Source organism: Nansenia antarctica, assembly GCF_963989245.1.
Source record: "Nansenia antarctica genome assembly, contig: SCAFFOLD_595, whole genome shotgun sequence".
Taxonomy (NCBI): Eukaryota; Metazoa; Chordata; class Actinopteri; order Argentiniformes; family Microstomatidae; genus Nansenia; species Nansenia antarctica.
Genome location: NW_027662680.1, coordinates 2,530 through 24,638, shown reverse-complemented (window position 1 = coordinate 24,638; position 22,109 = coordinate 2,530). Strand labels below are relative to the sequence as shown.

The 22,109-nt window shown below is 52.1% G+C and overlaps 1 protein-coding gene across 1 annotated transcript; it reads left to right on the top strand.

Annotated features, from left to right (window-relative positions):
- Positions 1 to 507: 507 nt before the first annotated feature.
- LOC308175517 (RNA helicase aquarius-like) lies at positions 508 to 21,863 on the top strand (the record flags this gene model as incomplete). Its single annotated transcript, XM_080551173.1, has 11 exons — positions 508 to 675; positions 3,683 to 3,852; positions 5,414 to 5,655; positions 7,306 to 7,461; positions 8,418 to 8,487; positions 10,048 to 10,158; positions 10,637 to 10,746; positions 15,465 to 15,600; positions 18,230 to 18,439; positions 21,505 to 21,642; positions 21,792 to 21,863. Coding segments are annotated over 11 exons (1,583 nt in total), but the record flags the coding sequence as incomplete, so codon positions are not given.
- Between the last annotated feature and the right edge of the window lie 246 nt (positions 21,864 to 22,109).

The following is a 22,109-nucleotide window of genomic DNA, read 5'->3' as shown; positions in this document are numbered from 1 at the left end:
CTCAATGTCACGTCCGCGGCAGGAGGATATCCTGGTCAGGCCTACAACCTGTCTATCCCTCCTCCTCCTCTTCTCTTACGCCCCCCTCCCCCCTCCCTTTCTCACACACACGCCTCTCCTTCCAATTCTGCATTCCCCTTCTTTTTTGTCTTTCAGTGGAGGTGCAGGGGTGTGATTTGACTCCCCCCCCCCCCCCCCCCCAGTTGTATAATTAGGGCTTCATGTTTTAAAGATTAGCTGCTGACGGAGCATTTTCTCCCTCTCTCTGCCTCTCTCTCTCTCTCTCTCTCTCCATCTCCCCCCCCCCTCTCTCTCTCTCTCCCCCCTCTCTCTCTCTCTCTCTTCCCGTCTCTCCCTCCCTCCCCCCCCCTCTCTCTCTCTCCCTCCCTCCCCCCCTCTCTCTCTCTCTCCCCCCCCCCCTCTCTCTCTCTCTCCCCCCCTCTCTCTCTCTCTTCCCATCTCTCCCTCTCTCTCTCTCTCTCTCCCCCCCCCCCTCTCTCTCTCCAGGGCTGAGGAAGCATGACGTGTGTTTGCTGGTGACGGTGCGTCCCAACCTGCCCTACGGCACGCGCTTCGACCGGCGCGGCTCGTTCGTGGAGCAGACGGGGCTGGTGTACGTGCGGGGCTGCGAGGTGCAGGGCATGCTGGACGACAAGGGCCGCGTCATCGAGGAGGGTACGCACGCACACACGCACACACACACACACGCTCACATACACGCTCAAACTTGCACTCTCACGCGCACGCATGCACACACACACACACACACACACGCGCGCGCACTCACACATGCACATTCACACTGTCACAGTCACAATCCACATACATTGACACGTACAAACACCCCCCCCCCCCACACACACACACACGTTCTGACCTCGAACCTCCGCCCCCCCCTCGTCTGGGAGGAGTCAGGGGTTGCCATGGTGACACTCAGGGAGAGGCCTGATCTGTTCTCATTAGCGTTCCATTAACCCCCGGGGGGCAGAGCTGAGAGCTGCTTCTCCTCTCCTCTCCTCCTGCTTCTCCTCTCCTCCTGCCTCTCACCGGGCGTCCGTCTCACGTCATCTCCGGGCGGAGGATCACACGAAGGGTTGGAAGGAAGCAATTTACCATTGGAGGGCGAGGGGTGTGGACTCATTTACCATTGGTACAGGGTTGTGGCACGAGGCGAATCCGAGTGCCGGAAAATCCTGTACCAGTGGTAAATGAGTCCACAACCCCCGCCCTCGAATGGTAAATTTGCTTTTCTACAACAGCCACCACATAATATCAAAAAATAAATACACAGCTGTAACATTAAATTCCTGTATTTACAATCAGTAATCGTTTCAGAATACATAATATCCTTCCGCCACAGAATATAGTCCCATAAACAAGATCAACCTTCGCATTGTAGGTCAGCACAAGTGTTCTTCATCAGATTGATTGGGAGGCGCATTGATACTAAAAATGCGGTCTGAACAGTGGGTTGTTGAGATATTTACCACTGTTGCTAGCCAATCAGAATCCAGTATCCAAACATGCTGTTGGAGAAAACCCTTTAGATCACGGCGATGACCCCGTTTCCCCGCGTTATAATGATGCTTTCACCTGCACCATCACTCTCTCCTCCTCCTCCTCCTCCTCCTCCTCTCCCCTCTCATCTCCTCTCTCCTTCTCTCCTCTCCTTCTCTCCTCTCCTCCCCTACCCTCCCCTCCTCTCCTCTCCTTCTCTCCTCTCCTCTCCTCTCTTCTTCTCTCTCCTTCTCTCCTCTCCTCTCCTCTCTCCTCCCCTCCTCTTCTCTCCTCTCCTCTCCTCTCCCCTCCCCTCCCCTCCTCTCCTCTCCTCTCCCCTCCCCTCCCCTCCCCTTCTCTCCTCTCCTCTCCTCCCCTTCTCTCCTCTCCTCTCCTCCTCTCCTCTCCTCTCTCATTCTCTCCTCTCTCCTCTCCTCTCCTCTCCTCTCTTCTTCTCTCTTCTCTGCCACGCTCTTTAGTCTTGCAGACGCCCCCAGGCCCGGGTGACGCAGGGTGATGTCACCTGGATCGCCGGGTACTTTGTGTAAAGCGTAGACACGAGCTTACAAGGCACGCTGAAATACTGCTGCCCCCCCCCCCACACACACACACACACACACACACACACACGAAAAACACATCCATCCTCTCTTAACTGACTAACTGCCAAAGAATTCCGGAACACCCACCACCTAGAGTGTTTAATGGGGTATTTACTGGGCAGCAATATTTTGATTGATTGGCTCCAAAATGAAGCATGCATAATTCATGCGTTTTTTTCAGGGGATAAAGTCACCCTCGGCACTATAAGACCACGTTGACCGTTTCGGGCGACTTTATTCACTCTTGGCCCACGAAAATGAGTTGAAGGACAATTTAGCTGCGTTTCACACATTTACATTTTGTGGACATTTAGCGGACGCCTTTTATCCAAAAGCGACTTACAACAAGTACATTTGTCTAAAGTGAGTGAGTCGTCTGTCTGTGCTCGGACCAGGGGCCATTGGCAAACCAAACGAAATGCAAAATAAATCCACATTGTTCCCCGTTTGAAACAACCCTTTAACCAACAATACAACATGGGAATGCGCAGGAAGAGAGAGAGAGAGAAATGCGGGTTTTCTTTATTCTCTTTACTTTATTCGGCCGTTACCGACGGAGGTGCAAGTGCACGGGGATTGAACCCCGTCTCTGCTAACGAGCTGCTGCACCCCCCCCCCCCCCGCCCTCACCTCACCCGCCTACCCACACACACACCTGATACCCCACCATGTTTACTAGCGTCTCCTTCTCCGTCGCTATCACCCCGCTAGGTTTTTTGAACAGCGGTGGGGGGGGGGGTTGAAATATGTACATACGCACACACACACACTCTCTCCCTCTCTCTCCGGGGGCCGACGGGATAGAGTTTCCATAGCCGAGCTGCTTCCCCTTCAGCGGCTCCATGCAGGAATCCTATTTAGATGTCTGTGAGAGGCGTAGTACCCTGCCCTGCGAACGCACACTCCCTGTGGGAATCAGGCTAAAGCCCCCACCCCCTTAGCCCCCCCCCCCCTAGCCTCGCACGGCTTGTGTCAGGGGCAGCAGAAATGTAATGCCTGTCGCTGCTGAGGTGGGGAGATAGAGACACTGGCCAGGCCAGGATTTGAAGCGCTAGCTAAGCCCCCTTTTTAGGGAGGAGGAGGGAAGATGCCCCCCCCCCCCCCCCTGGTATTCATGATGACATGGAAAAGCAAGGATGCTCTCCAAAAAAAAGTGTTGGGTCTTTTTTGGGGGGATTTGGCTGATGGTAGTAATACTTCTCTGATTTCCATGACTGGTCTGGTCTGCTCTGGTCTGGTCTGTCCATGCACGCGCGTGCGTGTGTGCTTGTGTGTGTCCTTGAACTGTGCGCGTCGCCATATCGGACCACCTGACCTCATTAGCGGTCTATTCGAGACCCTGGCCGACTAGACACCCGTTAATCCGGAGGATTTACGCGACTCCCGTCTCTGTTTTTGCGTGGCGTTCGAGCACACACACACACACACACACACACACACACACACACACACACACGCGCGCACACACAACATTTGTAACTGTGCTTTGGTGTCGAGAGACGCTAGCGAGCATGACTGACGCCACGTCACACGTCCTCGTTCGCAACACCGACGTTACCCTCCCGTCTCCTTCTTTACCTCAGGCCCGGACCCCAAGCCCAAGCTGCGGGGGGACACCAGGACCTTCCGCGTGTGGCTGGACCCCAACCAGTACCAGCAGGACATGACCAGCAGCATCCAGACGGGCACGGAGGACCCGTACGAGAGCTTCAACATCATCATGAGGCGCAAGCCCAAGGAGAACAACTTCAAGGTGAGCAGAGCCTTCTACCATCCATCACCCATAACCCAGACTGCCTCTCTCCCTGTCTCTCTCCACCTCTCTCTCTCTCCCTCTCTCTCCACCTCTCTCTCTCTCTCTCCCTTCCTCCCTCCCTCTCTCTCTCTCTCCTCCCTCTCCTTCTCTCTCTCCTCCCTCTCCCTCTCCCTCTCTCTCTCCCCCTCCCTTCATCTCTCCACTCATCACCTGTGACCCAGAACACTGGACCCATCTCTCTGTTGGAGAGCTACCCCCCCCCCCCCCCCCTCAGGTCTTGAGCTCTCCTCCTCCTCCCAGGCAGTGCCCCTACCCCACACACCCACCCCCGGGTCATCAATCACTCAGGACTGGCTGTGTCTGGTAGCTGGGGCTCAAGGCCCCTGATTCCTCCTACTGATCCCAGACAGAGGCACTCTAGGCGGGGTGACCTTGCACTGCTCTGCACCCCCCCCCCCTCCTCCTCCTCCTCCTCCAGACATCCATCTCTGGAGGTGGGGGCCCCGGGCCACGTTATGTCCATATCGGTGGGGTCAGGTTGCACTAGACGGAGGCGGGCCGGCTGGCAGGGAGGTCTGATGTGAAGGAGAATGACGTCCGTCTGTCTGTCTCGTAGCCGAAGGACGGGCGGTTGTTACTGAGACGGTTAAGGAAAGTGTGTTCCACCTTCCGCAGACACAGTTTACCTTGTCAGACTCATTTTTTACATGGCTATAAGGGAATAGTTTATCGGTTCGTCTCTCGGCTCTTTCTCAATTTTTGGAGTTATCATGTTCGATGGTCGGCATTATTAACATTTAAAGATTTTACATTTAATTTAAAAAAGGAATTAAAAAGTTTGTTTAAGTATGAAGTTGTGTCCGCACAGGGTATTTGCGGTCAGTTTAGTATCAGATCAGTGACTCGCATTTGAATATGAAAGACACAACCAGTTGAGTATATGTTCAGGTGACTCTTCTCCTCTCCTGTGAGTCCCAATTGAAGTCAGCAGGGAAATGTTTTCCCTCCCTTGGATTTGATACACATGACATCAGACAGTTGGCAGCTCATTAAATGTAACGACACACACACACACACACACACACACACACACACACACTCTCTCTCTCTCTCTCCCCCCCCCACCGCCCCTTCAGCTGAACTGATCCACCAAGACAACTGCAATGATTCTCTCTTGTCTCGTTTGGTTTTATTTAGTATTTTTCCATGTGGTTGTCTGATGTCCTCCTCCCTTTTTCCCCCCCGAAAATAGTATGGAAAGGCAAATATATTTATATAGTACATACTCATACGAGCGAATGTCAACTCATAGTGCTTCACATAAACCCCCCCGCCCCCAAAAAAGTGCAATAAAATGACTCTTAAAAAGTTTGAATAAAAATAGGTCATCATTTAAAATCCAATAACCCCTGGGGACAGAATATATTTGGATACTTTGCTTTCATCCATTAGGGAAGTCATTTGTGCACATTATCCAACTGATATCTGACAAGAATTTCGACGTGTTCTCTCTTATTGGATAAGAGTCCATATGACCAGCGTGTCTCTGTCTCCCCAGGCGGTTCTGGAGACCATCCGGAACCTGATGAACACGGAGTGCGTGGTCCCAGACTGGCTCCATGACATCATCCTGGGCTACGGGGACCCGGGCAGCGCCCACTACTCCAAGATGCCCAACCAGATCTCCACCCTGGACTTCAACGACACCTTCCTGTCCCTTAGCCACCTGCGCTCCTGTTTCCCCGGTTACACCGTGAAGGTCACAGAGGAGAACCCCGACCTCCAGATACCCCCCTTCAGGTAAGGGTCATAGGTCAAATAAGACCCCCCCCCCTTTCAGGTCAGGGTCAAATAATGTAATAAGTGATTTCCATGGAATCCCATACAGCTCAACAGGGGGAAATGCGATAAGAATTATGTCAAAATGCAGCACTATCATGCACGGATCAGCCTTAAAACATGTAACGTTAGATAATAACCTATATAGCATTAGACAGGGAGATGTATTTCTACGGAAAGGCTGTGCGGAGCGTGAGTGCTCCGGTGTCTTGCTGGTCGTCTTTATTTATACAGCATATGGATGTTACGTGCCTGTTACTTGCAGCTTTCATAATTTTATTTAGCCTATATAGCACAACTCATGCATTCTGTGCTCACTACCTTTTCCAGTTGAACATAAACTATTTAAATGCTGCTATTGTTTGCGCAGTTACAAAATCCTTACACGACGTTGTAGTTGTTGTAGTTGATCGCAAAGTCTGTTCAAACCCAGGCAGCGAGACCAGCAGGAAAACACAACTAGATCTTCTATAATTCGAACTGGATAGTACTACGTTTCCAATCATACTTAGCTAGCTTACTTTTACTTATCAAATGTACATTTTGTGATATAAACGCAGTGCACACACACCGTCTCCTCTCAGCTGTCTTGCATCGCGCATACCCCGCAGCGCAGAGCGCAGAGGGAGCAACACGGGAATCTACCGGCATTCGGCTCGTGTGAACGGTGCAAATGCCTGGTCGGCACAGCTTGGGATTCCATAGAAATTACAGGGAACTATGTGTGAAAGAGGCTTAAATGTTGAAATAGCACGTTTGTTGATAAAAATGTTGGATGGTATGGAAAGGGGGGATGGCAGTTTTAGAAGGGGGATGATGAAGCGCGCTGGACTGTGGAACGGTCTAGCATAGGCACAGCACATCGCCATAATAGCGATTCTTTCGTTATGCTTGTTGTACATAAAAGTTCTACGATGCATTGAAATGACATTAAACTAAGATAATAAGATTGTTATCTTCATTTTTCAAATCTTTAGTAATTACAGAAAAAGTAAATGACATTTTCCGAGAGCGAAATCTGTTGTGGTATTTAAAAATGGCGGTTAGCGGTGAACTCTATGAACATGGGATGACGATGTTATGACGATTTCCATTGACCAATCAACGGACTGCAGCGTCACACGCCACACACAGCCTGGCACGGAAAGTACCTTTCGCTACCCCTTCCGAAGCGTAGCTAAATCGTTGCGGGCCGGTACGGCTCGGTTGGCAGTGGAAAAAGCAAAATAAACCGGGCTCACACGGTACGGTAGTGGAAAAAAGCACCATAACACCCCCCCCTTCAGGGCAGGTAGAATGTAGAGAAGCGCATGTAGAGGTCACTAATGATTGGGGGCGGGGGGGGGGAGGATTACTACTGTTAAACTTTCATAGTAATGTTCTGAAGGTAACAGTGGTTTTGTAGATGAGTCATCTCCCATGGATGAGTCACTGGGATGACTCCTAGCATGCCCTTTCCTGGACACTCACCCTCCCTCCAGAAGGCCAGACCCCCTGACGTCCACCCGACACTTCACTGGCTCCGTCTCCCTGTTCAATGAGTCATACAGTGTATAGGTGATAGCGTCCTCTGACCATGAGCCCCCCTGTCTGTCTGTCTGTCTGTTCCAGGATCACGTTCCCTGTCCGGACCCGGACCGACAAGGGCAAGAAGAGGAAGGCGGACGAGGCCAAAGAGGAGCAGCCGAAGGAGGAAGAGCGCACCCTGGTGGTGGAGCCCCACGTCACCCCCAACCGGGGGCCGTACCCCTACAACCAGCCCAAACGGTGAGGAGGGGGAAGGGGAGGGGGTCGGAGGTGAAGCGAAGGGTCGGGTCTTCTGACAGGTCACGCAGTCGCATTACCCGCCCCCCCCCCCCCCGCTCAGTGTTTTGGGTCAGATCCTAGGTCAACGGCCTTGACCCCCCCCCCCCCCCACTCCTCCCCTCTCTACTGGCAGTCAGGTCTCATTTGGCTCCACTGTGTCCACAGGCCCAAACGCACCTTGTGTTCCTCCTCAGCTCAGAGCAGGGCCTGCGCGTGTTGTCTCCTCCCTGGTGTTCAACCCCTCTCTCTCTCTCTCTCTCTCTCTCTCTCTCTCTCTCTCTCTCTCTCTCTCTCTCTCTCATGCCTCTCTCTCTGCCCTAAATTTAGCTTCCCCCCCCCTCCCCTACAGCCTTTCAGTAGTGTGTGCCTGGAGGGTGCTCCTCAGTAAACCTTCCCCCCTGCAGCAGATAAAGCGACTGCTCTCTCTTAAAACGCAAGGGGCTTTAAAATGTTTCGATTTCTGTCAGGGAAGATTTGACTCCGTTTTAGTATTTATGAAGGTTGGAGTATTTTTCGGGTTTGTGTGTTCATGCGAGCTCCTGGAATTTACTTTACTTGTCTGTCCGTGTAAATGTGTGTTTTTCCCGCTGCTCAGATTTATTTATTTTTGTGCGGAAATGTTACCGCCTGACGTTTTAGCAAGGTGTACCACGTTTGGATCCAAACAGGGTATTTAAATGGCTAATCGTGACCGAACATAAATTAATTGCCCCCTCTTGGTGAAACGAGCGTTGGTCTCGTGGGAACCAACCACTGTGATGTTGAAGTCATGATGACTTAAGTTAAAATGTAATTATTTAAAATGATATATATATATATATACATATTATTCTTTTTTAAACCACCAGCAAAGCTAGTCTAAGAAAGCTTGTTTTTGGCACTAACACATGAACGGTTTCTCTTGTGTCTTTGAACAGAAACTCCATCCCGTTCACTCCCACCCAGATCGAGGCCATCCGGGCCGGGATGCAGCCTGGACTCACCATGGTAAGGAGAAGCCCCCCCCCCACACCCCTGTTCTTTCGTGTGAGACTCCGCGTCTCCCTTACACGTTTACATCTTGACAAGATGAAAAAAACAGGTTGCCTACTAACATCTTTGGAATAAGTAGACGTAGGACATTGACTACCTATCTATCTAGCTCTCCTCTTCGGTGTCAACAAGGGCAGTCGTTTTCAGGGTTTTTTGGAGAGACCGTAGTGGACGCAGTGGACGCTAGGGCAGAGAATGATGAGTTAGTCCCAGCGTCTCACCCAGGCATCGGTCAGAGTCAATTTCTGATAGCTCAATTTCTGATTGCCCAGCAGTATTGCCGCTGGCTGGCTGGCTGGCTGATATGACAGGTGCCTATTGGCCGCCGGCCTGGTTGGAAAGTGGAGGATTTGTGACCCCAATGTGGACTGACTGACGACGACGACGACGACGACGGGGGGGGGGGGGGTGGTCAGTCCACAGGGGTCAGTCCCGTCCCCGTCTCCGTCCCCCCCGATCACTCATGCGGATCTCAAACCAAACAGGGGTGAAATACAATCCCTGAAAACCCCTTCAGTAAATTAATTTAAAACGTTGCCGATGAAACACGCACACACACACACACAGAGTCACATACACACCCCCTACCCACTGGTTGTTTTTCCCAGTGACAGCACACACACACACACTCTATCACACACACACACTCTCACACACACAGTTCTGTCGGGCGAGAGTCGTTTGATGGAGTCTCCCTCCCAGCCTGCTGATTGGTGGCTGGCAGAGGGCTGTGGGAGGTTATTTATTGGCTGGCTGCTGGGGAGTAAGCACAGCCGGTTGGCCGTCAGCGCGCTCGTAAACCAACTCGGCATGCACGCCGCGTCTCTCTCCACCCCCCCCCCCCCCCCCCCCCCTCCCTCCCTCCAGACCCCTGGGGTCTGTCTCAAATGTCTCTCTCTCCTTCGCCTCTGCGCCCATTCTCTCTCTCCCTCCCCTACTCTCTCTCTCTCTCCCTTCCTCCCTCTCTCCCTCCCTCTCTGTCCTTGTCAGTGTGTGTGTGTTGTTCAGGCAGGATGACCCAGCATGCACAGCAGCACATCTCCACACAGGCCCTGCGGCTAACCATAACGTGTGTGTGTGTGTGTGTGTGTGAGAGAGAGTGCGTGCGTGTGTGGCATGAGGAGCCCATTCTGATAGGTACTGAGCCACCATGTCACAACCACTATGTTCTCTCTTCAGTGACCTAACAGCCTTTTCTCTCTCTCTCTCTCTGTCTCTCTCATTCTCTCTCTGTCTCTCTCCCTCTGTCTCTGTCTCTCTCCCTCTCTCTCTCTCTCTCTGTCTCTCTCATTCTCTCTCCCTCTCTCCCTCTCTCTCTCTCTCTCTGTCTCTCTCCCTCTCTCTCTGTCTCTCTCTCTTTGGCTCTCTCTCTGTCTCTCTCCCTTTCTCTGTCTCTCTCTCTCTTTGTTTCTCTCTCTGTCTCGCTCTCTCGTTGTCTCTCTCTGTCTCTCTCTCTCTCTCTTTGGCTCTCTCTCTGTCTCTCTCCCTTTCTCTCTGTCTCTCCCCCCTCCCTAGGTGGTGGGCCCCCCAGGGACAGGGAAGACAGACGTGGCCGTGCAGATCATCTCCAACCTCTACCACAACTTCCCCGAGCAGAGGACCCTCATCGTCACCCACTCCAACCAGGTATGTCGTCAGCCTCGCCGTGGCCCGGTGTCGCCACGGTGACCGAGGAGGTAGGAGGAGGAGCTGGGGTGGGGTGGTAAAAACCTGAGATGACACACCTTAGTGTCGGTTGTGTTGTCAGAACTGTGGAGAAAAAAAATAACAAACGCCCCGCTTTCTACCACACACACTCTTCAGACACAAATTACTCTGAAAAAGCCCAAAAGAGAATTTTAAAAACTGAGCTCCCTAGTGTGCCCCCCCCCCCGGTCTCGCTATTTAATCAAAAAGAAATCTGGCTGTATTTGACTTTGACAGTAGGCTGGCGAAAAGGAACCTTCCTACCATAAGCATATATATTTATGAAAGGAACCTTCGTACCATAAGCATATATATTTATGAAACGCCTGTTCTTATTTTCCTCATCGTTGCGGTCCTCTTGAGGTCCACTGTGCAGTCCTGTAAGCTGTGTTTTGTGTGTGTGTGTGTGTCCTGGCAGGCTCTGAACCAGCTGTTTGAGAAGATCATCGCCCTGGACATTGACGAGCGCCACCTGCTGCGTATGGGCCACGGAGAAGAGAGCCTGGAGACAGAGAAGGACTTCAGCAGGTGAGAGAGGGAGGGGGGAGGAGAGGAGAGGGGAGGAGTCTCTGGAGACAGAGAAGGACTTCAGCAGGTGAGAGAGGGAGGGGTGAGGAGGGGAGGAGTCTCTGGAGACAGAGAAGGACTTCAGCAGGTGAGAGAGGGGTGAGGAGGGGAGGGGAGGAGGGGAGTCTCTGGAGACAGAGAAGGACTTCAGCAGGTGAGAGAGAGAGGGAGGGGTGAGGAGAGGAGAGGGGAGGCAGTGTTTCCTCTATATGCATTTATTCGTGGCGAGCCGCCACGAAAGAATTTCCTCCGCCACTAATTGATTCAGACAGTCCACTTTGATTCAGGCTGCGCAGAAAGGCAGCGAGTTATTATGACCGGAGAACAGAAAAAAAGCAGATTGAAGCTAGATTTAGGCCGCTTCCAGACCAACATTTCGTTACGATTTAAGGCGTAGTTATTTACAATATGTTACAATGTTGCAATTAACCTCGTCGTTTGTGTTCGCACTGCAATCGAGACTGAATCGGATAGCGAGGCGACGCGCTTTCAAAACAGTTTTGTGATTGGTCCGAATGTGTGTGTGTGTGTAATGCGCGTTCCGCATGTTCCGCTGCAGCTGTAGGATATATTGGTATTTGATCACCTTGTAGGAGTGACGGCAATAACAGGACGATCTAGTCGTTTTGCCGGTAGAAAAACAATCATGTGCGCTTTATTCTCACTCTCTGCATGCATACTGACAACAACAACATTCATTCATCTCCGTCCCACGTATATCACGTCATATCACCCGCTAAGCAGCATGGGTGATGTCGTAAACATAAACATATAACAGTGCTTTGTACAAGGCTGGAACGCCGTGAATTATGAATACTTTGCTCGCTAACGAGCGGTCACTACAACCTTCTATATAAAATCACCTGCTCGGCTTTAATGACTTAACCGCTATTTAAGAAATGATAATTGTTGCCACCCTATAGTTTTTGGTGAAACTTCGTCTTTGTTTTGAGCGCCAGTGCGCGTTTTATGCGGAAAAATCCTGGAGGAAACACTGGGAGGGGAGGGGAGGAGGGGAGTCTCTGGAGACAGAGAAGGACTTCAGCAGGTGAGAGAGGAGAGGGGTGAAGAGGGGAGGAGAGGGGGAGAGAGAGAGAGGAGAGGAGAGGGGAGGGGAGGAGAGAGAGAGGCAGAGAAGGACTTCAGCAGGTGACGACGGCAGGGGACAGGTGGTCTGGCGCACACACACACAGATACAGATACACACAGCTGCCTGCATCCATAATGAGTGTAGACCATCACTGTAACAGGGCCACTCCATACCCCCATATGTTCCACCATGGCCATGGTTCATCTTCATTAGAGGTCTACACTCCCAAAAACTGTAAGATCTCTCTCTCTCTCTCTCTCTCTCTCTCTCTCTCTCTCTCTCTCTCTCTCTCTCTCTCTCTCTCTCTCTCTCTCTTTCTCTCTCTCTCTCTCTCTCTCTCTCTATCTCTCTCTCCCTCCCTTTCTCTCCTCCCTCTCGCTCTCCCTCCCCCTCCCTCTCTCTCTCTCCCTCCCTCCTCCTCCCCCTCCCTTTCTCCCTCCCTCCCTCCCCCTCTCTCTCTCCCTCCCTTTCTCTCCTCCCTCTCCCTCCCCCCCCCCTCTCTCTCTCCCTATCTCTATCCACCAGCCGTTCCATCCTGATTAACCCTCTGATGGTGGGTGTGTGTGTGAGCCCCGGCTGTGTACCGGGTCATACTGGCCCATTTGGGACTTAATGAGGCAGGACAGGTGGTCCGTTAGGGAGCTGAGGGACACTTATGGGACATGCTGGACTGTGAATTTGATATTTAAGTGCACGCTGTTAGCCTGAGACCCACTAAAAGTGTTTGTGTGTGGGTGTGTATGAGTGTGTAGAGAGAGAGAGAGAGAGAGAGAGAGAGAGAGAGAGAGAGAGAGAGAGAGAGAGTGTGATTGTGAGTGAGTGAGTGTGTGTGTGTGTGTGTGTGTGTGTGTGTGTGATTGTGATTGTGAGTGTGTGCGTGCGCGCATGTGTGTGAGTGTGTGTGTGAGTGTGAGTGTGTGTGTGTGTGTGTGTGTGGCCTAAATGCCCTTAGGAGCAGTGACTCAGACCCAGCCGGGGCGAGCCCTGAAGAGAGAGTGAGGTCAGCCAGCGAACTTAGGCCACTTTCCACCAGCGGTCCCAAGGATAGAAGGAGATCCAACCGCTGTAGTTCCACCCAGCCACAGGGACTAGAATCACCTTAAATCGCTTGTGCCTTGTCACTGGGAGTGTATATCATATGTATCTGTTAGAAATAGAGAGAGAGAGAGAGAGAGAGAGAGAGAGAGAGATCTTACAGTGTTTGGGAGTGTAGACCTCTAATGAAGATGAACCATGGGGGTATGGAGTGGCCCTGTTACAGTGATGGTCTACACTCATTATGGATGCAGGCAGCTGTGTGTATCTGTGTGTGTGAGAGAGAGAAGCAGAGTGGTTGGAGTCCGTGAGATCAGAGATGAGGTCTATGAGAGTCTATGTGACGGCCATCTGCCGCGCACACGAGCGCCCATGCATTATGGAGAGGAGGGGAGGGGGCTGCTGTCTGCTGCTGAGAACATGATCCAGAAAGACGAGAGAGCAGGATACTGCTGTCTGCTTCCAACATGCAGACTGATTAGGAAGTGAAGAGAGAGAGAGAGAGACACAGGAGAGGAGAGAGGGAGATAGGAGTGAGCAACAGCTAGCGAGAGAATGATGACGGTGCGGTCTCCTGACAACATGCACACTCCACACTCCTTCCACTCCAGTGAGGAGACAGAGAGATAGGAGGAGAGAGGGGGGAGAGACAGAGATGGTGGGAGAGACAGAGATGGGGAGAGAGACAGAGAGGGGAGATGGGGGGAGAGACAGAGATGGGAGGAGAGAGGGGGGAGAGACAGATGGGGAGAGAGACAGAGAGGGGGGAGAGACAGAGATGGGGGAGAGACAGAGATGGGAGGAGAGAGGGGGGGACAGGGGAGAGATGGGAGGAGAGGGGGGGGAGAGGGGAGAGATGGGAGGAGAGGAGAGAGGGGGAAGAGACAGAGATGAGAGGAGAGAGACGAGAGGGGAGGAGAGAGACAGGGCTGTCGAGTCTCATTAACACTGTGTCTGGGTGGGAATATGGAAAGTAATGTTCACCAAAGTGAAGGTTACATTGTCATTCATTTGCAATATCTCTCCCCCGGTTACTCTCTGTGCTATTCTTGTGCTTAATGAGCTATTGAAAATGCCCGGTTTGGGTGAGGACAGGGGTATATAAAGAGCAATTCCGAGAACTCCAAAGCACTTTGTCGCTAAACGGGTCAAGTTTGGGGTTTTCCTCTCCGAAGGGTAGCAGAATGGCTGCTTTTATCATCCCGAAACAAGGTCACAACTTTTTAATTTGACCGTCGGCCAGTGGAATTCTGTTTCTGAATCATCTGCTCAGAGGAAGCTTAGCGGATTCTATAAATAGGCCCCTACCTGAAATATTACTACACGCACACCTCACGCATGCGTACGGACAAACACACAAACACACGCACACACACACACACTATGACATGGCATGTCCTGGTGCAACCGGCTAATCCTCTCTCGGGTTTGTTGTGGCACACCGGGTAACACACGCTGACTCAGATTTGGGTTTTGTTTGGGTTTTGCTTTTTAGCGGAAAAAGCTGACTTGGAATCGTCAAGCTGCTGCCCCGGCAACCAACGCCTCAGCAACCGTCGCTAATAATAGCCCTCATTAAGTTTACATAGTCAACTTTAAAATGTTAATATCCACTTGATTTGTGGGTGTCTCACTGTCAGCTGAATCTCATGTGTAGGATGAAGAAAACATATGGGCGGGGATGAAAACAGGTTTGGGCTTCAGCTCTTCTGAGAGAGAAGGAACCTCATTTCACCCTAAAAGGTTAGAGCCTCGAAGAGCCTCACAGAGGGACATTCCACACTGCCCCCCCAGCCCTCTCTACTGGGGTACGGAAGCGCAGCTTTCAGTGGGGGTTTTCAATGCATTTTCCAGTGGCGGTGGAATTCGTCTTTTAACTGCAACGCAGGTGATTGACACCGCTGACTGCTAACTAGTTCGCTAATGAACTCATGAAACTCACGAAACATCAAAATAACCTCGACGGCGAATGTCGAAAGTGGCCAATAGTAAGCTATCTGTAGCGGAGGGAAAAACGACTTTACCGTACCCCCAGTAGAGGGGCGTGGCTTCAGATTTCGGAGGTTTGAACACCTCCGGCATCGAGTACCTATGGGGGAAAATTCCTTGTCACGTTCTTCTGTCTAAAATTCGAATCCAACTGACTGGTAGAAAAACAGCCTGGAATAACAACCAACAAACCTGGCTTTAGTGGGAGTGGATTCACTGAGTGTAGTAGTTTGAAATTTGTCACCGTCTTTGATCTCAGCCAATCACGCGGCTGCGATGCGTAGCTCCTGTGGGGTCTAGGCCCTGCGGGAGCTGACGGATGTGAAGTAAAGCCAACGCTGTCCGTTTTCTACGCCCTTTCTATTGGACGTGTTGGTCCACCAGACCCTTTAGAGCATTTGTGGGCCGACGTGTCTGAGAATGAGACACTGAGTACCACAGGGGCGGACTCACCTGACCAGGAGTGTGTGTGTCCTGTGTGCAGGTACAGGAGGGTGACCAGGGATGTGTCCTGTGTGCAGGAGGGTGACCAGGGGTGTGTGTGTGTGTGTGTGTGTGTCTACAGGTACGGGAGGGTGAACTACGTGCTGGCCAGGAGGCTGGAGCTGCTGAGGGAGGTGGGGAGGCTGCAGGAAAGCCTGGACGTCCCCGGAGACGTCTCCTACACCTGTGAGACCGCAGGACACTTCTACCTCTACCAGGTGAGGAGGGGGGGGGGGGGGACACTTCTACCTCTACCAGGTGGGGAGGGGGGGGGGGGGGACACTTCTACCTCTACCAGGTGAGGAGGGCGGGGGGAGGGACACTTCTACCTCTACCAGGTGAGGCGGGGGGGAGGGGAGGGGAGGGAGGGACACTTCTACCTCTACCAGGTGAGGAGGGGGGGAGGGGAGGGGAGGGGAGGGAGGGACACTTCTACCTCTACCAGGTGGGGAGGGGAGGGAGGGACACTTCTACCTCTACCAGGTGAGGAAGGGGGGGGGGGGGAGAGGGAGGGACACTTCTACCTCTACCAGGTGAGGAGAGGGAGGCTGGAAGGGAGGGAGGGTTTGATTGACACTTCTCCCTCTATGAGGTGAGGAGAGGGAGGGAGGGAGGCTGGGTGAGGGTCTGACAGACAGATTTCTGAGGACGGAGGCGTCAGCACGTTCGGAGACGCTTACGATCAACGGGAGGAAATCCTGTCATTCATCCAACATCTCCCCATCGGTATCTGTTCGGTCTACTGACGCCGACCGAAAGGCTGGACTGAAGGACACGGACACCATTCAATTCGTTTTTCGTATTTTCGTGAAAATTAAACAGATTGTGAAACCTGCGAATGCAGACAACAAAACATACATGAATACACAGCTCTGACACATTCAATGACTAACACAAAGCATATAAATGTTACACAAAGCACGCATCAAACACACTAACTGTGGCATCCCTCGAGTCCTGGCATCACACAATGAACCCATACGCACGGTCTCCTACTATTAAGCACCTAATCACAACCCCCAATATCCCTACGCATAACTGATCACTATACTCAAAAATTCCCACGCAGTTATGAGGCATAACTCAAAATAATGTTACTAATAACATGTTATTCAAATAACATTCAAAATAAAATTCCACATTTGTCCCATTTTATAGGCTGAAATATGCACACTGAAACACCCCATCCTAACTGGACAGTACAGTATCTCCTCGTTAAAGCACATCAGTAGTCAGTTGTTGTTGTTGTTGTTGTTTGTTTGTTTGGTTAAGCTGATCACATCCCGGCCGTGATACCGTGGCGTCAGTATATCTTGTGTTCGTTCTCCTCCAGCCTCGACAGCAAACCACCCAAATAGTACCCCCCCCCCCCGATCTCTTCTTATTCCCTGTCACCTAATTACCGCATTCAGTTCTTCCGGAGAGAGAGGGGGAAAAAAACGTGCAGCGGCGTGTCAGCAGAAAACAAGTTTAGAAGTCGACACAATGAAGATTCTGTTTATAAAGATACAGAAGCCCCACGAAGGAGGCAGGCAGCAGTTGTCATGTTGAGCAGTCCTCTTGAGAGGGTTATACTAGTGAGTATACTACCCTACCTGAGTACTAGTGAGTATATACTACCCTACCTGAGTACTAGTGAGTATATACTACCCTACCTGAGTACTAGTGAGTATATACTACCCTGCCTGAGTACTAGTGAGTATATACTACCCTACCTGAGTACTAGTGAGTATATACTACCCTACCTGAGTACTAGTGAGTATACTACCCTACCTGAGTACTAGTGAGTATATACTACTACTACTACTAGAAGAAGGCGTGCAGGCAGCTGTCATGTTGAGCAGTCCTCCTGAGAGGGTTACACAACAACGGTCTAGATCAGGTCCTGAGAGGGTTACACAACAACGGTCTAGATCAGGTCCTGAGAGGGTTACACAACAACGGTCGAGATCAGGTCCTGAGAGGGTTACACAACAACGGTCGAGATCAGGTCCTGAGAGGGTGGGTCAGCGTAGCCCCAGATCTGTAAATAAACAAGTGTGTTTCAGCCTGTCGTCTGAAGGCGTGCTGTCAGTAAGAGGAGCCTGGTGGTCGACACACCAGAGACCAGACAGCTGAGCTACCGTGTCCCAGTCCCACGTCTTTATAGAGGCCATGGGTGTGTGTCACGGCCCCTCCCTCACACACACACACACACACACACACACACACACACACACACACACACACACCTGACAGACCGGAGGCTGGTGAAGGTAGAAATGGTGAAAACGGGCTCATTGTAAACGCGACCGCGCGATCCCCTTCCTCAGGCCGTTCCAGGCGTTTTACGATGAGGCCCGTCCACCGATTTGGACCTCCGCCCAGTGTGTGGGTTCACCCCGCCCTGTGTATGGGTTCACCCCGGCAGTCCCGGGCCTGTGTGTGTGTGTGTGTGTGTGTGTGTGTGTGTGTGTGTGTGTGTGAGAGGTGAGACATGGAGCTGTGTCAACAGCAGTAATGAGCTGGTGGCGGTGGGCTCAACCGGTAGATGGATAGCGGTTCCTGGTCATTTTCATGGTCCATTAAGGCAGGTGGCGATGGTGGGAGGCACATTTTGTAACACTGAGGAAATGTATGTGATTTTCTTTTTCTCTCTCTCTCTCTCTCTCACTCTTTTATTTATTCATTTATTTTTTGGGGGGAAGGTTGTGACTTGTAATTGTGTGTGTGTGTGTGTGTCTGTGCCTGTGCGCGTACCTGCGCGCGCGTGTGTGTGTGCCTGTGCGTCGAATACCAAACAGAAAGCAGTCAGACCATAACATCCAGGGGGGGGGTCTGTCTGCTCTCTCTCTCTCCCCGCTGCAGGTGATGTCTCGCTGGGAGGAGTACATGAGCAAGGTCAGGCCCAAGCCCGGGCGGCCAGTGGAGGCAGAGGCGGTGGCCGCTCACTTCCCCTTCCACCAGTACTTCTCCAACGCCCCCCAGCCCGTGTTCCGGGGCCGCACCTACGAGGAGGACATGGACACGGCCGAGGGCTGCTACCGCCACATCAGGAAGATCTTCACCCAGCTGGAGGTTAGACCCAGGCCACACACACACACACACACACACACACACACACACAGAGACATACACACACAGAGACACGCACACACACAGAGGCACACAGACAGAGGCACACAGACACACACACACAGACAGAGGCACACGCACACACACACAGACAGAGGCACACAGGCACACACACACAGACAGAGGCACACAGGCACAGACACACAAACGCGCACACACAGAGACACACAGAGGCACACAGACACACACACAGACAGAGGCACACGCACACACACACAGACAGAGGCACACGCACACACACACAGACAGAGGCACACACACAGAGGCACACAGGCACAGACACACGAACGCACACACACACACACACACACACACACACACACACACACAGAGTCACACACACACAGAGACATACAGAGGCACACAGACACACACACACACACACACACAGAGGCACATAGGCAAAGACACACGAACACGCACACACAGACACAGGCACAGGCACACACACACATAGACAGGCAGACGCACGCACGCACAGACAGACAGACACACACACACGCAGGCAGGCAGGCAGGCAGACAGACAGACACACACACAGACAGACAGACACACACACAGACAGACAGACAGACACAGTCACACACACACACACACACACATCAAGACACACGTCAAGATGTCGTAACCCAGTGGGAGATAAACAACAGACGCACACACACACACACACACACACACACACACACACACACACACACACACACACACATTCCGTGTCAGCAGTTTGTGTGTCCCTAGCAGGATGTGGCGAGCAGCACTCAGCCCACGTGAATCTCTCACACACACACACACACACACACACACACACACACACCTACCTCCTTTCTGAAGTGGTTCCAGTAGCGGCGTGGCCAGATAAGGATCAGTGTTGTGTGTCTGCCAGCAGCAGCAGCAGCAGCAGCAGGTCAGGTGACGTGGTTAGACGCTGCTGCTCGTTCTCCTGAGGCCGTCACACTCTAATCTGACCCCACACCCAACCACACAGAATAGACAGGCTTTTCTTTTCCACACTCCTCTCTCTCTCTCTCTCCCCCCCCTATCTCTCTCTCCCCCCCTCTCTCTCTCTCTCTCTCTCTCTCCGTCTCTCTCTCTCTCTCTCCCCCTCCCTCTCTCTCTGTTTATGAGTCTGTGTGAGACGAGTTGGAATTACATGATGATTGGCGACATGTCTGCCTCCACCTCCCCCCCACCACCACCCCCCCCGGCTGTCAGGACCTGCTGTCTCCCCAGATACAGATGGAAGATTAGAAGTCCTGGCACACACTCTGCATTCACGTACACACACTCACACACACACTCACAAACGCACACGCACGCTCACCTCAGGACGCGTCCCTGGCTGCCCCTCCCCCCCCGGCCCACCCAGGCCAGCCAGTCTTTATCCAGAGATAACAATAACATTACAGATTTATGGGCCCCGGTGCGAAGGCCTCGTAGAAGCAATAAAGAAGTTATTGGCTGGAGGTAATATCCATCCAACTCCTATGTTGGACGGGATTTATCCAGGGTGTGTGTTGTGGGTGTTGTGTGTGTGTGTGTGTGTGTGTGTGTGTGTCATGGCCGCACCCATGCCCTGACCTTATCCCTATCAGGAAACGGCTCTTCCTGTATCACAATGAATGAAGGCCGTCTGTCTGTCTGTCTGTCTGTCTATCTGTCTTGCGTCTGTCTGTCTGTCTGTCTGCCGTTGTTGTTGTTGTTGTTGTTGTTGTTGTTGTTGTTGTTGCTGCTGCTGCAGTGAGGGTGTTAGTGTTGTAGTGTTGCTTCCATACAGGCAGGGCTGGTTGATGTTGCCAGGTAGGAGAAGAGGGCAGCCCCAGTGCCTGATGTGCCTCTTTTAACTCACCTTTAATGTTGTTTACCTTGTCTCTCTTCTTATTCTTTTTTCTTTTTCACCCTTCTTCCCCCTCTCCGACGACTTCACTTCACCCTTCCTTTGTGGTGGAGGAGCGCGGGGGGGCGGGGTGGGGGGGTTAAAAATAGGGCTCATTAATGTTGCATCTCTTTGATCGGTTTTAATATTAATGTTAAAATAGTAACACCATCAAATATTCATGTCCCAGCGCCCTCTGAGGCAGCCCCCCCCCCCCCCATCAACCCCCTCGGCCTCCACCGTCCTTAAAATAGCACGCTGGCATACCCCCCCCCCCCAAATCTTTAACAGCGGCTATGATACACCAGGCCCGTCACCCGGCCCGCGGCTATCTCTCTAAAGAACCCCTCCAACCTCACCCCCCCTATCTCTCTAAAGAACCCCTCCAACCTCACCCCCCCTTCGAGAGCCACCTAAGGGACTCTGGATGGGAGGGCCCACCACTGCTCATTAAGCTGCTATTGAACTGTAACCCACACCATTTAACCCCCGCCCCCCCCCCCCCCACACACACACACACACACACACACACACACACCCTCTAACCAGCCCTGGAGATAGTGTGGTAAGAGAGATAGCTGAAGAGGTCAGGAGATGAAGAGGTTAATGACAATTGCCGATTGAATTTCCTGAAAGGGGGGGTAGGATAAGATTGCCTATTGGGTGGGGGGGGGGAAGGGGGGTGGTTGTGGTTTGGCTCGGAGGAGCTGCCTGGAATCAATGGCTCCAGTAATGAGGCTGGGGCTGTGCATGTTTTGCTGCTATTTCGGGTCTGACCTCTAAGCTGAGGAGCTGTGAGGGGGAAAAAGGTTCAGTCCGAGAAACACGTCCGACATGTCATAAACCTGTTTTTTTTACCCTGTTAGTTTGGACACTGATGTATTGTTATTGGTTATCCAGAGTATTGAGGTGAAACCTTTAATCCCGACAGGGATTTGATCTCCCTGTTATTATTCTGTTATTATTCCGCCCTCACCTTTAATCCGCCGACAATTACATCTTCCATCATCGTTTTGCGGAATGACAAAAAACAAAACAAAAATCATCCACAATCTGTCAGCGTCGTAGCCAATGTTGTCCCGGCGATGACCCTCTGACCACCCCTCCCCCCCCTCCTTTGTGTCTCTCCTGTCAGGAGTTCCGGGCGTTCGAGCTGCTGCGTAGCGGGCTGGACCGCTCCAAGTACCTGCTGGTGAAGGAAGCCAAGATCATCGCCATGACCTGTACCCACGCTGCCCTGAAACGCCACGACCTGGTGGAGCTGGGCTTCAAGGTGAGGGGGGGGGGGTCTGACCTGGTGGAGCTGGGCTTCAAGGTGAGGGGGGGGGGGGACCGTGGCTTGAAATACCGTATAGTCCTCATGGTGTATTATTGATGTCTTGCAATCTTATCCGCTTCAGTTTTTTTTGTTGCTGTTTTCAGTATGACAACATCCTGATGGAGGAAGCAGCTCAGATTCTGGAGATCGAGACCTTCATCCCTCTCCTGCTACAGGTAGACCCCCACAGAACCCCCCCCTAACACCGCACCTGTCCACCTCTGTCAAGACTACAACCTCCCCTCTACACCACCAAGTCTAGAACCTCACCTCTACACTACCAAGTCTAGAACCTCTCCTGTACACCACCAAGTCTAGAACCTCCCCTGTACACCACCAAGTCTAGAACCTCACATCTACACCACCAAGTCTAGAACCTCACCTGAGTATTGTACTTCTCTCAATCCTAACCCCTTCTGAGT